Source organism: Bombyx mandarina, chromosome 10 (assembly GCF_030267445.1).
Source record: "Bombyx mandarina strain Sakado chromosome 10, ASM3026744v2".
NCBI lineage: Eukaryota > Metazoa > Arthropoda > Insecta > Lepidoptera > Bombycidae > Bombyx > Bombyx mandarina.
This window is the reverse complement of record NC_143217.1, coordinates 10,627,750-10,643,635: the sequence shown is the minus strand read 5'-3', so window position 1 is coordinate 10,643,635 and position 15,886 is coordinate 10,627,750. Positions and strand designations below refer to the sequence as shown.

The following is a 15,886-nucleotide window of genomic DNA, read 5'->3' as shown; positions in this document are numbered from 1 at the left end:
AACAAAACTCTTGAAAGTTCATCAGGAGATAGAAGACGTACCCCGGGTCGTTGGGCACCTCTGCGGGGCTTCGGGCCACATCCTGGTTCTGGGTCTCCATGGGGCTCAGGGCCGGCACGCGGTGCGAGCCGGTCGGCACTACGACTACGATCGAGCGATACGCGGCGGGGACGGCTCCCGGAGTCGCTCGGCTGCACTACCGACTACCGGCACGAGACTGGCGCGGCACGGCGCACCCCTCCACGCAGAGCGCTGCCGCCCGCCTCCCGCCGCCCGCACCGTCGCATCGATTCATTCACTCCGTACACAATTATTCATACGGGCAGCACGACGGCGACGGACGCGAAGATCCGCGCGCTTCACCACCACGTGAGCGCGCGGCACGTGCTCGCGTCCCTCGCCCCGCCTCGCGACACGCACCGAGCACGCCCACCGAGCGCCCACTCCAACAGTCAGTACACCCTCTACTACAACTACCACGTGCTCAACAAACTACACAAAATTACAATTTCAATTTCTCTTAAGCTTCTGTAATTGTTATATTAGTTTTTATTAATGACGCAATGAATTACGAGTATATACCTATATGTCTTACAAATTTTTAAAGAAAAAGCCAAGAGAAAATCTGACGTTAAACCAATTACTGTAAATAACATTTTTTCTAATTCACTAACTCCTATAATTCGTAACCAATTCAATCGATGTAAAAAAAAAAATTTGTATTGAGTACTAAACAGCTTAAGTGTAAATTGTATAGTAATCGCAATGAAGTCGAGTACCGGAAATAACATGAATGAAATTTTTTAATGTTACTCAATGGAAGTATAAGCTTCAGGTAGAGCACGTGGCTTGTAGCGAATTGCTACGAAGCGCTACGCAACAGCCGCCCGCTACAATTGTAGCAGAACGTGTTTGGAGGTTTAACAACGTGACCGCAAATACATTGAATGTTGTCACAATAATATTGTTTGTTTGAAAGCAAAGGGTGTAAAAGGACACTACTCATTTAAGTTTCATTTACTTCCGAGATCATCGGATTACACCCTGCACGTAATATAGCCTGTTCATAACATAAACAAAGTAACGAAATTTGAATTATGAACTGAATTTAAAACCTGCGATTTCTAGCACAGGAGGCACGGGTGATGATATACTTAAGTACATCATCGACGAGATTTACGATCAATTTTTTCTGTTCCAATAAATAATTTAATTCCACTTTTTCATGGCCATTGTTCCGTTATTAGTATATATTTTTGCAGTTTTAACAGAACAAAAATAAACAACGGAATGTGACATCAGATGTGGGTTTTATTGCCGGTCGCTTACACCACACGGATTTCCTCCCGGATTAGGAGGAGGAATCTCACACCCCCAATTACTCTCTTTAGACAACCCATACCCTGGGCCAGGAAGGTCAAGTACCTGGGCGTTACCCTGGATGCATCGATGACATTCCGCCCGCATATAAAATCAGTCCGTGACCGTGCCGCGTTTATTCTCGGTAGACTCTACCCCATGATCTGTAAGCGAAGTAAAATGTCCCTTCGGAACAAGGTGACACTTTACAAAACTTGCATAAGGCCCGTCATGACTTACGCGAGTGTGGTGTTCGCTCACGCGGCCCGCACACATATAGACACCCTCCAATCTCTACAATCCCGCTTTTGCAGGTTAGCCGTCGGAGCTCCGTGGTTCGTGAGGAACGTTGACCTACACAACGACCTGGGCCTCGAATCTATCCAGAAATACATGAAATCAGCGTCGGAACGGTACTTCGCTAAGGCTATGCGTCATGATAATCGCCTTATCGTTGCCGCCGCTGACTACGCCCCGAATCCTGATCACGCAGGAGCCAGTCACCGTCGACGCCCTAGACACGTCCTTACGGATCCATCAGATCCAATAACCTTTGCATTAAACGCCTTCAGCTCTAACACTAGGAGCAGGCTTAGGGACCCCGGTAGCCGTACTCGTCGAACGCGACAAAGAGTTCGCCGTGCAACCTAACCCATGAATCAGCTCGCTGAGTTTCTCGCTGGATCTTCTCAGCGGGTCACGATTCCGATCCGGTAGTAGATTCATTCGCGAAGCAGCTGCTCTTGAGCTGTTAGGTCTCCTTCGGAGGCGCTTGGGTAGCTGTTAGCAAATCCCACCCCTCCTGGCTGAGCCTTTGCTCGCCCACCTGTCCTGGTGAAACTGGAAAGGCCTCCGGGCCACCAGTAAATATTAAATCATAAAAAAAAAAAAAAACGGTCGCTTACAATGTTTTCTTTCTCACGCACGCGCTTAACTTGTACAAGTGCGTATATACAATAAAGTTAAGCTATCTTTAAATAAGACCGTATTCATTTTATGAAATTTACTGAATAGAATAATTATTCTGGAAACAATAAATAGGTCACTCAGAGCAGAGGTTCCATTATTTCCGACCAACCGACGAAATCCGATCTATTTTTAAAATAAAACAACTTACTGATGTGTCTAACAACTCAACATTTTGGTTAGCGGTGTTAGTTAGACTTGTTAATTTTTTAATTGAATTGTCAGGCACTATTCAAATTAAGTAGAATATTTCTTTTAAAAATTCTCAAAATTTAATTGAGCCCGTCACCCTTACCGTTTACTATTACAATATTGTAATCAGTTTTAGCAATGTTTGTGGACACTTTATTTTTAACACACATAACTTTCGAGACTATTAGACATATTGAGAAATGCCCAGTCTAGGACCAACGAATCCGTAACCAACATTTACTATTAAGAAACATAACATACACTCGAAAAACATTAGTCTCCTGGAACTATCGGGTAAAAATTGATACGTACCCAGTAAGTATTATAAGGTACAGGATATTTTAAACTATAACAGAATTAGGTCTAAAATATTAAACTAAAAATCAAATATGTACGTAAGACAAACATTTTCATTTATTTCTTAGTAATAAACACAACAAATCGTACCACAGACGGGCAATTACAACCATAAATTACAACCATAGATATAAAAGTGATGAAGCGTATGAAACTCAGATTGTTATACATAATCATTCAAATTTGACGATTAACTATTAAAAATATGTATAATATAATACGTGAACATTGGAAATTGAAGTACCTTTTGTATTAAAAGCCTTCAACGAATGAATTTATTGTTTTTTATTAGTTATTCGAGATGCATGTCGTAATAATGGTATTGTGATTATATGACTCTCATTTCATTTATCTTTGAGAGATATAAAGTGAACGAATTTATCAATTTGTAAGTCCGCGCCGAGAAGTGTCTCCATGGGTTAATAGAGGGCAATGAACTAATCTAATAATCTTGTCTTTTAATATAATAATATGGTTATTTTCTTACGCGCCCATGTTTAATGGCTTAATGTGATTTAATGACTTTGTTTACTGCGATTTTTTTAGCCAGAATAATTACAACATTACTTAGTGGAAAAATTTTACGGTTATACACAATATCCATTTGTTACAACAACAACAAATATTTTATTAAAATTTTAAATATCACATCAGATCAATTTCTGTCTTTAGTGTTGCTTTTAATGTAGCCACTTGTCATTGTAATGGTGTCATCTCATTGATGATGATCTAAGATATATTTTATTTAAAAAAAGTATTAGTGACTTGAGGATTTAACCAAAACTTTGTACTAAGAAAAAAGTCAAATACCTACCTACCATTTTTCTATTTCGTGTATATTTATCGTACGTGGTTCGTTGTTGCACTTTTAAAAGCGCCAGATTTAATCTTAAAATCGAATATACGAAATGTCAAAATTTTCTACTATCAAAAACGCACTTATTTATTTAAAATTGATAAAGGTTATATTTGATATTTTAATTGATTAGTGAATGAATGATTATGGAACTAATATCTTATGATTTACAAATTAGAGTTACTGAACAAAATGTTGATTGTATGTAACATTTTTTATATTTTACACAGGATTTTAGATCGTTTTTTTTTTTTTTGTATTTATTCTTTAGAACCTTGACCTTAAAACAATTTATTCTCAAGAGAACGTCAACGCTGAAATCACTGTGGCATGTCATTTCAATAGAAATATGAAGACATACTATTTCGTATAAACTTTATATTGGGACCATAATTGTGATGAAGACGAAAAAAAAATCCTAAACAACAAAGATCACTTATTATCTATGATTTAGTGTCATAGTGGAGAAAATGAACATAAACTCCATAATTTTGTTTTACTACATATTCTATTCTAGGTAAAATTGTTCACTAGTATTTAAAACACAACCTTGATTAATACTTTCATTTTGAGAAAGTTAAATTTAAGTAAATAATGTCACTATATTTATTATTATAGTTCAATACAATTGACACGAATTTTAAACAAACATTGTAAAAGTGGAATGAAAAGTTGTCAAAAGCTTATTTAGTCTCGTTAAAGTTTAATAAAATATTCAGAACATTTATCGTTATGAGGTTTATTATTATCACTAGTCAGCTTAGGACTAAGGTGAAAATCGGCCAAACAATTTTAACATTTTTCTGTTTCGTACTAAAAAAGGTTTATTTATATTAAAATATCGATTGTCTTATTCAGACAGCAATCGGTATATTTTGGAACAAAGGATAGGTGTTTTTAATATGCTGTAGACCAGCAGACGAGCTCATAGCCCAAATAGTATTAAATGGTTTTCTAAGTCCATGGACTGAAAGCTTGAAAGCTACGCCACCCAGGATAAGACAAGAGGTCAAATTACGTTCAGTACCTATTCTCCTCAGTTAACGCTCAACCGATGTTTTCAAACATACAGTATACTTTGAACCCAGTTTTTTTTTACTTTTACAATGAATACTTTTTCAATAGAAAATAGAAAATATAACGTCATTTTAATTTAAATCTTGAACTGTTATTAATCATGGTCGTATTTCGCACCACATATGGTACAGAGAATATGCCGAGCCGTATTGCTTCTGTAAAGCTGGCTTCTGTAAAGGATAAATAATCTGTAAAGCTGGCTTCTGTAAAGGATAAAATTAGGAATGAGGTTATTCGATAGAACTAGTCATCGGCATACATAGCCCTGAGAATGGCCAAGTCGAAGTGGAAGTCGGCGGTACATAGAAAGAACATATATGGCGTAGAACCGACAATCGCTTGGGCAGATCGGTTTTCGAGTGGAAACCGTACACCGACAAAACTATTATGGGATGCGACCGGCCATGATTTGGATAGGGTGGCAAAGAATGCATGAGGAGAACCAAAAAACCGGACTCAGTGGAGTAGATGGACAACTGATCATGACGACGGTACAAATATCGTATTGTGTACGTGCTACTCACGGGAAGAGATGGAGCTGTGACCTAGAATAGCAATGGTAGGCAGCAGCGTGGCTGTGCCCCATTGCATTGCTGACGTCTATGAGCGACGGTAACCACTCACCATCAGGTGGGCCGTATGTTTGTCTGTTTAAAAGGGAAATAAAAAAATGAGAATAAAAACGCCACCTCTTTCTGTAGATGTTGTAACAGGGAACTTCAGCGTACTACGCCAACCGGCATTAAATTTTTTTTTATTGCCTTTGTAGGCAGACGAGTATACGGCCCACCTGATGGTAAGTGGTCACCGTCGCTCATGGATGTCAGCAATGCCAGGGGCAGAACCAAGCCGCTGCCTACCATCAAGCATAAGTTGGCAGAATGTATTGTAGCCCCACAATGGTAAATACCACCACCCTGCAAATTTCTGTTGCGAAGCAATCATACACTCTGGTTTCAAGCGTGAGACAACCATTATAAACGCAACGTAAAAGAAAGACTGCGACCAATTCTCATACTAGCGGTATTTCACCAGCTTTAATACTGACAACCGCTAAAAATAGACTTAAAAAATTGAATACCGGTAAAAATTTCATCTAAAAGTGACATCAAGTATTCTAAATAACTAACTTTTAATTACCGACCAAATTTTCACCAACGATACTACACTAACACACAGCCATAAGAAACTCCTAAGCATTATAAGAATGTAGACGGAATTAATTTAATATTACACTAATACACAATCACATCTTATAAACTATCAAATTATATTCACAACTCTACTGATAAGTAATCAGTCGTGAAACATTTTTAATGAGTAAAGATTCAATTAAAAACATGATTAAAAAAAATCGAATATAAAGATGTTATATTAACGTCATATTGGGTTCGGAAAGAAAATAATGACAAGAGCGTAAGTCAATCAGGCCCTAACACTCAAGTGGAGACGCCACGTTATAAATATCATATATAAATATCAGTAAAGTTATAAATAACGTAAGTAATTTTAATATTACATGGTAATATTACTTATGTCAAAGAGTAACATAATTTAGGTAAAAACTTCTCAAAACAAAAATCTAATTTGACAATTAAACTTCAACAAAGACTATTTTCCATTTGTAATGAAATAAACACTTAATATTACCTTGCTTTATTCGCAAATATTTAAATGATGATTCAAGAGAGAGCGTTAAAGCGTATATATAGATCGATTCATATGAATAATATTCATTCGGATTACGAAATATACTTTTTTAGTTATGGCAACACCTTTAGACAAACGTATTTTTTGGAATACAATAAAGGTAACAAATTTGCACTACTTTCCGAAAAATCTTCTTAGGAATAAACAATATTATCTAAAACATAACAAAATGCTATTTATTCATCAAAAAATTACACCCCGAACTGAGTAACTTCTTTTCATTTTGATTGGAATAAAACATTACTACCTATAAGATGTATGTCTTTAATTGTTTGTTTATCTTCGTAATAAATAAAAATAGGTATAATTATAGTAATTGCATAAAAACAATAAAAAAAAGCTTAAGCATACTTTTTTAAATAGATAACAAAATAACCAAATTGCACGAAAAGCACAGCGGCTGCATTTCTAAACGATATAAAGCTCTAACAATAAACAAAAATAATAATAGGAAGGCTTAATACAATAACATATTGCAACACGATACGAATTAAAGCTAAAGCATTGGTTCAAAGCACATTAATATTGCAACATAGTTTCAATTTAAGCTTATAAGGCGAATTAAGCTAAAAAATATATAACATTTTGATTACTTGTTTCCATATTTGTTCATATAACTTTATGGATCATTTAAATAGGAACTTTTTTTTATAAAAATTGAAAGTGAACGATTTTGTTTTTTTAAATACCCTACGCAATATTTCATTCAGTACTTATTAATACGTAGTCGTGTCATGTCGACAACTCAAAAACATGTTTAGTGTTTTAATAAGATATTTGATTTTACGGTGTTAGCATAGCGTAGTAAAAATATTTTTTTAAATATAGCTTAATATAGTATAGCTTTAGTATAGTATAGCTATATAATATAGCTTATAAGTTTCTCGAAAATTGTTTATCTTTAAAAATATTTCTGTAAGCAACGCAAAAATTTCATACATACATATAAAATTTACTTACCTAACGGTGGTTTTGAGTGCGAAATGGATTTAATAACCGATTTTTTTCTCTTTGAAATTCGAATATTGATTTTTCTTGATCTCTTTAAATAATAATATATATATAAACAAACTCTAAGCAACCAGCGCAGTATAGTAAAAATCAATAGCATTCTGCTATTATAAAAATAATATGCATAAATAAATTTTGTTTCAATAATTTCTTCTAAAGACAAAACATACTCATCGTTTTTTTTTTTTAATACTAATACTGAACAATAATGAACCAGAATTATATTTAGAAAAATATTTTAAATTGATCCCGGAAAATAGACATCACGTCTTAAACACTAAGTACTTACGTTTAAACAAAACAAAACGAGAAAAATGCAACAACTACTCAACTAATTTTAACTATAACCTATAGTCAAACACACACAGACATAATAACAATATTATGCACTATAAATAGCGATCCTAAAATTGAGACAATATAGAGGTAGTTAGTTGTTTTTCATTCTTTGAGATAATCACGAACAGTCTTTATCGTTATCGGAAGTTTGATTCGCGTCGAGCGAAGTTAATCAATTTAATAGTAATTTGGCTATGATACTAAATGAGCGACTACAATGGGAACTTAAAATCTAAATGAGATCCATTTTAAATGCATCGAAATTGTTTTTGGATTATTGTTTTTTGAGAGAGACAAACGATCATTTTTTGTTGCCTTTTTTGGCGTTTTCAGCGTTCGAAGCTAATAAAGCGGACAAGGTAGCGTGCGTAGCGCTCAGAGTGCCAGAAGTCGCGCTTAAAATATTAGACGTGGAATGACCGAGAGGGCCGCCGCCAGAACTGACTATAGTCACATTCGGCGGAGGCGTCGAGCCGCTAGCGAAACCGGTAGACAAAACTTTTTGCGTATTATGCATAACAAACGACTTCGCCCCACCAGTACTGCCGAGGGTTAGTACCTTTTTCAACATAACCGATGAATTGCAGGCATTATCGATCATGTCCTTCGTAGTGGAGATACTGTCGTAGTCTGAACTAGTCGAGACCGCCGTGCTTATTTTGGGCGTGGTCGTTTGCGACGCGGGCCTTACCGTCGTCACGTTGAACGTCACGCCGGACGTCACGGCGGCCAAGTTTGACCGGTTTATGATGTTCCTCGATACGATCGCGTTATGCAGGATGTTGCCAGTGGGAAATGATTTAGATGAAACGTTCACATACTGCGGGGTCCCAATTATTGTCGCGTTCGGTGTACGCGTACCGAAACCAATTATAGTGTTCCCTCCGCCTTGTGACATAACTGTACTGAAAGTTCCAGTTTTCGTGTTGATTGGTATTCTGAAAGAAAAAAATAGGAATTAGTATAGATAACGTCGAAAATGGAACAAAAACATGCTTTAGAAACAAACAAAAAAACAAAAGAATTTGCTGGATTTTTTTGAAGTGACAACGTCTTTTTCGCAGTTTGGATTTGAAGCATGAAACGAAAATGGTACTATAAAAGTGCAATTAAAATGAAACAAACATATACATCTATAGGATTTATCCTGCGTAAGAATGAGATAGAATACTTCCGAAAGTTTGAATTCTAGAGCGCGTGTGCCGTACTGATTTTCATTTTATTTTATGTCTAAGAAATTATAAGGTAGCGATTAAAAAAACTATATTATTAGCTTACTACTAAAATAAATAATTGTGCCCTTTTCGAAAAAAAAATGTAATATATTTAGAATAAGTTGGTGTCGTCATCCATCTTTGAAGCTACGATGTCCAGTAATCACTTAACTCGCGGACTACAGGCCTATCAACAGCAGTAATAGAATGCTTTTTCTTTCATAATACTAGAAACTTATTACTTTACGCCAATCGACTAGTGGAGTAAATGCGATGAGGTAGCCCATGAGGTTGTCTGATCTAGTTCTAACTATAGAGAATACTTAGTCGAATCTTTTTTAATAGAATAATGATCTTCTTAATAAAAGCTTATTGAAGGTATAAACAGATATTATTTAGCTGAAGGTATTATATCGACGGTGGTTTAAGCGACATTTTTGTAACTTTACAGTAGAGCCATTTAAAGTTTAAAATTAGAAAATATCGTACCAAAGAAAACTTCTTCGGCTATTTGAATGGAGTAAACTAAATTAAGGTTCAATTAAAAACATCAAACTATTCATGCTAATACCAAATAAAACGCATCTTTAATTACAAAGATAAATGTCACGTATTAAACGAAGTGTCGTCTAAATTAAATAACTTTTCACCCCTCGTTAAAATCTTAAATACGTTTCAAATGAGAATGTGCACGTCAATGACCTTGATCTGTCAAAGTTCGGTAGAAAAGTATGGATAGCAACAAAAACAAATTTTAACTTCTTTTTTTTATTGATTTTTTTGCCTAATTATGAACATTATTCATATGTTTCTTTTAATGAACCATACACATCTACATAATTGTCTTGAAATGTTGAGTACTGGTCGAGGTAGATTCAACATGAATTTAGATTAAATAAATAAAAAAAACCCAATTTAAAAATTAAGGCTGCAACACTGTCGGGCTCTATAATCTATGTATGGGTGACGATGATGATGATTACTCAAGTAATGGGATGAGTGGAATCGGCAAACTCGAAGATTTAGAATTTCTACCTTTTTTTACTGACTTTTCTATTATTTTTTCGATTTGACAGCTATGACGTCACAATATGGCGCAGGTCCATGCACATTCTTATGAAACGCATTATCACCACATAGTATAAAACAAAGTCGCTTTCTCTGTCCCTATATCCCTATGTATGCTTAAATCTTTAAAACTGCGCAACGAATTTTGATGCGGTGTTTAATAGATAGTGATTGAAGAGGAAGGTTTATATGTATAATAACATCCATTAAATAGTGGAGAAATCAATAATAAATTACAGTTTCCGAAGCGAAGCGAGGGCGGGTCGCTAGTATATTATATAGGTATTATAATGTGGTCTATAATCACCCTCGTATCATCTGCGATGCGGAGCCCGGGATGCTCTGTATGGTGACGGTGGCTTGCGGCAGATGGTGCACGGTCCGTTGCGGCGCGTGCGTCACGTGCGTCACGTGCGGCCCGTGCGTCACGTGCGGCGCGGAGCTGGTGTAGTAATGCAGGGTGCTGCCCGTGATGCGAGGCGGCGCCGCGATGTGCGCGACCGGCACGCTGTGAACCATGCCACTGGTCGTCGACGCCACAGTGATGCACTTCGTTTGATTACCTGAAAACTGTACCAATATTTCCCGTATATATGATGACCGTTGCTTGAGGTACCTAAAAGCACCGTTAGTGGATCGGGAGGTTCCAAAATGAGGTGTTTAGGGGACGTCGACTGTTTACCATTCGGTCTGCAGGATCGGCAATGTAGTTACCGGCGACCACGACGAAGGTTCTCGTGTCGTGCCGCTTTTTCGTAATTACACTGATACTGACTTTAAATACTTACTGATGGACTCGAGATCGTCCAGGTTTTTTTTTATTGCTTAGATGGATGGACGAGCTCACAGCCCACCTGGTGTTAAGTGATTACTGGAGCCCATAGACATCTACAACGTAAATGCGCCATCCACCTTGAGATATAAGTTCTAAGATCTCAGTATGAATACAACGGCTGCCCTACCCTTCAGACCGAAACGCATTACTGCTTCACGGCAGAAATAGGCAGGGAGGTGGTACCTACCCGCGCGGACTCACGAGAGGTCCTACCACTAGTAAAAACGTTGTTTGCATCATGTATATTTCTGGAGCGAAATAATCCGATCTATCCGATCGGATATTAATGCGATGTATTATGGGCACCGATAAAAAGAAGGTAAGCTAGTTATCCCAACCCATTAACACTAGTAAATATCAAATAAACAAATCGAAGGATATTGTTTAAAAAATTCAACTTACGTTTGTGTTCAACGTCGAACCCAGATCGAATTCATCTCCGACTAAAGTTATCGTATCGGCATTAGCGCCAGTCAGTTTCTCTATGGTCTTCCTCGCATCTGTTTCGCTTTCAATGTTTCCGAGATTACGGCTCAAAAACTCAATGTCTGAATCCAACAGACCATCAACCAAATGACTCTGATCATCGTCTTGTTTACAAAGATCAAAGGTGTCGTCGTTCTCTAATTTGATGTCTTCAACCTTGATTTCGTCTACATTAATGCCGTCGATGTTCTCGACTTTAATACCGCCCACGTTCAAACCCTCAACTTTTATAGCATCAACTTTAATATCATCCAAATCTTCGACTTTTATCTGTTCCACTTTTATATCATCAATGTCCTCAACTTTGATGTCAGAGAAATCACTGTCATCTTTCATTACATCAGAGAAATCTCTGGAGTTCTCGCTACCAGTTATGTAATGGCTCGCATTGAAATTCGCATCAAAAGTCTCAGGTGCTTCAATTTTAATATCTTTGAATTTATCATCATCTTGCACACTACTTGTAGATGGCTGTGGACTACTTGTATTACTGATGTCTTCACTCAAGACACATTTCACTACATATGACTTAATTTTTTTTAACATGAACTGAGGTACTTTGAATCCAGATAATTCACCAAGCATTGGTAAAGAACTGTGTTTGTAAGCTTCACTGTGTGCCAATTCCTCAATATCTTCTAAAACCTAAAACATATTTTTTGTTTCTCTTACATGCTTGTTTATCTTAATTTCAAAACCATCAGTCAAAATAATCAGAATATTATTTTGTACATACCATTATGTAAGTCTTTCCACCAACAGCATTCGCTAAATTGTGATTAGCAATCCATTCCTTGTCTATGCTATCGGCGGGGTACCTTGGTAAACTAGAGTGCCGCGTGTATAACCGTCCACGTGAGTTGCCCAATCCAAGAACCTAAAATATTTTTAGGCCAAACAATTAATTTCAGAGATATCTTTAGAGTGTCAATGTGCCAAAATGTGTATCTCTCCACTGCTGGATGTAGGCCTCTCCCACAGTCCGCCACAATGAACGGTATTTAAATACACAGGTGTTTATACTTTTCAAATGTACAACAAATATGTAATTGTCACAGATATATGAATGACTTCTATCAGGAAGAAATAATAAAATTGTGCAGTATAAATTAAAACCCACAAAAGTTTTAGATTGTGTAATTGTGTGATATCTATAGTCTCCAGTAATAACTTAACACATAAACAAATAAAAATATTGTTATAATATCTACTTGTTTTGAAACAACCTTACATTTATATCGCAAAGATCTATCAAACAGTAGCACAATACCTTATGTGCATGAGATCCCATAATAAACAGCGTATCTTGCGTAAGTCGATCTGGGTTCCACTTTTCTGGATCTCTTAATGCTGGTGAAGGCAATGGTGAAGAGGAAGCACTGTCAGTATTATCTTCTTGTTTAATCTTCTTCCGTTTGGCAAATAGATCTGTCTCAATCTCTGAATCTTTTCTTTTATACTGTAGTGTACTTTGCAACTATAACAGTTATATTTAATGAATAATAGTCATATATTAAAAAGAGAAAAACAAAGCAAATATTTTGTTTGATTCTCTAAGCGGGAACATAGAAACGGATGTTTCAACCCTTAGGAACTGTGCTTTAATTAAAGATTTCAAAATTAGCAAATTAGCAACCTATAATAAATGTTATAAATAGTATTTCATGCTCCATTTAGCATTAGATACATGTGTTTCAAAATACATACAAATAACTGCATTGTATACTAACTTGCTTGCTGAATTTGGTTTCTAATGCTTCTGATTCACTACTTTCATATGGACATGGTACTGTTCGCGCTGGAGTTGTGTATAGCAAACGTGTGGCGTCCAGCATTGCCCTGCACACAGCACGAACCTGAATACAAAATATTTTTAGTCCATGAGGGGCACGATTTGAACAATGTTACAGCACAGAAATTTTTACATGTGTAACATTTCTGTGTATCTTCAGTTGGTAGTTAGATCTGGAATATCGAGAAACCAGACAAGTATCATTTTCCGGGGGTGAAATGATTGCTACTGGTATTAGGAGGCAGCGAATTCGCAATTAGGGGCAGAATTGTATACCGAAATTGTAGTTAACCAATGAACCAAGCTTATTGATTGTTATTCTATTGTCAATAAAAGATTTAAAACTGTCCCCCATGCTTTTTTTTTACAGTAGATTTGCTGTTGTCTATTTTTAGTTGGATTTTCTATAAAAGCATGTTTCATTTTTATTTTTTAAGCTATTATTTATTTTCTTCTGCTTCAGAGCTCACACTAAACTTCATAAAATTTAATACTTATTTCTGGACTTGTTTTTCTATTTTATTTCATCAAATAGCAGTGTTAAAATATTTAAAATGCCAACCAACAGAACATGATTACAGTTATTTTTTACCACATGTGGTTTTAAATTAGCAAAATATACCCAATGAACCAAGCTTATTGGTTGCTATTTATTGCTTATTGGTTGCTGTTGCTATTTAACTTACACTACAGACCAGCAGGCCTGTTCAAACATGAATAAAAACAGTTTTTTTACATTACCTGGTCCTCACTGACAGATTCGTCTCCCAAATTCAGTCTTATATTATTTACTGCTGGCACAAAGAATTTCTGAAAAGTAAAAATATTCTCATATTGTATGTATTGTATGTATTATGTATTGTATGTAATAATAAAAATGGAATTAAGATCATTTTCTTCTATGACTTTTTAATGTTACATCATAATTATACGCAGTCAAGTTCACTTTGAAATAGGTATCATTTATTTTATTAGATACCATTTATTTATTAGTACCATTAAATCAGTGAATTGGCATTCCTCATACTCAATGGTGACTATATTCAATTAAATAACATACATTGCTCTTCTGCCTTTGACAATAATTTTTTAAGCTATTGGATAGCTTTCATCGCGGGCGTAAAGCGCGGCGACCGAATCAAGAAATTCCGTAACGAAAATAAAATCTAGCACCCCCACTCTGCCTACCATGTAGCTCACATTCAGCACATTCACATGTTGCGCTTGTGTAGTGTTTGTGAATAAGCACGTGGTGTGATGTCGCACTGCATGCGCATCATAAAAAGTCTGCCCATCTCTCTCGCAGTCTAGCTTATGAGTGTGAAGGGGACAGTTAATGTTTTGCTTTTGTTAATGTTTATAAATACACCTTGGTCTTATTTTAATATAGTTTTAATATTAAATTATTATTGTCTAATTATATTATACATATTATAAGTTGACAAAAATCCTATGCAATAGCTTTACCGCGGAAGTCCCTGAGTGCCACACGTCTTTTTTTTACTACATTATTAATATCACAATTTAGCAGATAGGATTAGTGAAAATCTTACCTCTAAATATTTTTTGATCACTTGGTCAATTTCCCTAGTAACTGCAGATTGTATGGTTTGACGTAGCATATCCAAAGACTTGTTGGCACTGGCCCTGAATTCTGATATAGGCCTTGAATGCGGTTGCACTGGTCCTGGCAAACTGAATCTTCTGTGCATAGCCGCAAGGGTATTTATGGCAATTTGTCTTGTTATGGGCTGTTTCTAAAAATTTTCATATTTTTAAAAGTATTTAAAATCATTTCATATCTGGGAAAACTTTTTTTAATTTCAAATTGACATTAATATCATATTCAATGTAATTATTCGTGGTCAAACAAAATTAATCAAATTCTTCAAGCTCTTCTGAAAAATGATATCTAAGTCTTTCAGTCACTCAGGAGCAAGAATCTATTTAAGCTGACGCCTATTTAAATAGTGTATATTTTAAAATGGTTTAAATATTTCGAATATTTTAAAATATTTTAAATGGTTTAAAAATATGTTATTCCTCTCACATTTGTAATATAATGATTTATTGAGATTTGATTTATGAAAATAAATAGAACTTTTGTAGCTTTGCAAATTAAATTCATCAATGCTTTTGTGATGTGAATTACTGGGGAACGGGTTGTCGCAAGGAGGAATGAAGAATCAAATAAAACCTAGAGATTAGGTGCTAAATTTACCGTCTGCATTTTTACTAATTTAACAGGACAAACGATCACAGCTTTAGAACCCAAGAAGGTCCACGAATCGCCCGACTTTTCAGATTTTGAAGTTTTCCTGGTTATTTCAATTTTACGCCAATTCTTTTTCACTACCATTTCGAAGACTCGTCAAACATAATCCTTTAGGATCTTCATCTTTCTTTTATGTTTCAGAATCATAGATAAAACACAAGTTCAGAATCTCAATTTCTAAATGTCGAAAATCGGAATTTCTCGGACTCCCAAGTGTCGATTTAAAAAATAATAGTAGTTTTATTTTTCCAATTCGATAGGCGAAGGCATCTCACCATACAGCCTAATCTTTTATTATAATTTTGTTGTAAATATGAAAAACGATAGCATGATGTGAAATGAAGTTGAT

At 35.7% G+C, this 15,886-nt stretch overlaps 2 protein-coding genes across 7 annotated transcripts in view; both read right to left on the bottom strand.

Moving 5' to 3' along the window:
* Rbp6 (RNA-binding protein 6) overlaps positions 1 to 606 on the bottom strand; it is a 564,515-nt gene extending 563,909 nt beyond the window's left edge. Inside the window, exon 1 of one of the 6 annotated variants that reach the window (XM_089730415.1) lies at positions 42 to 606. In XM_089730415.1, the coding sequence (XP_089586541.1) occupies positions 42 to 100 (59 nt within the window). In that variant the 5' untranslated portion in view covers positions 101 to 606. The remainder of the gene's footprint in view (positions 1 to 41) is intronic. The other 5 variants (XM_089730414.1, XM_028174640.2, XM_028174638.2 and 2 more) reach the window with 5 other exon arrangements.
* Positions 607 to 2,913: 2,307 nt separating this feature from the next.
* LOC114243246 (uncharacterized) lies at positions 2,914 to 15,769 on the bottom strand. The gene is made up of 9 exons (XM_028174663.2): positions 15,484 to 15,769; positions 14,816 to 15,019; positions 14,004 to 14,072; positions 13,201 to 13,326; positions 12,741 to 12,947; positions 12,207 to 12,347; positions 11,387 to 12,115; positions 10,457 to 10,719; positions 2,914 to 8,805 (listed from the first exon to the last, which is right to left on the bottom strand). Exons 1-9 carry the CDS (start codon positions 15,619 to 15,621, stop codon positions 8,169 to 8,171), a joined length of 2,514 nt encoding a protein of 837 aa, XP_028030464.2. The 5' UTR covers positions 15,622 to 15,769; the 3' UTR covers positions 2,914 to 8,168.
* Positions 15,770 to 15,886: the final 117 nt, after the last annotated feature.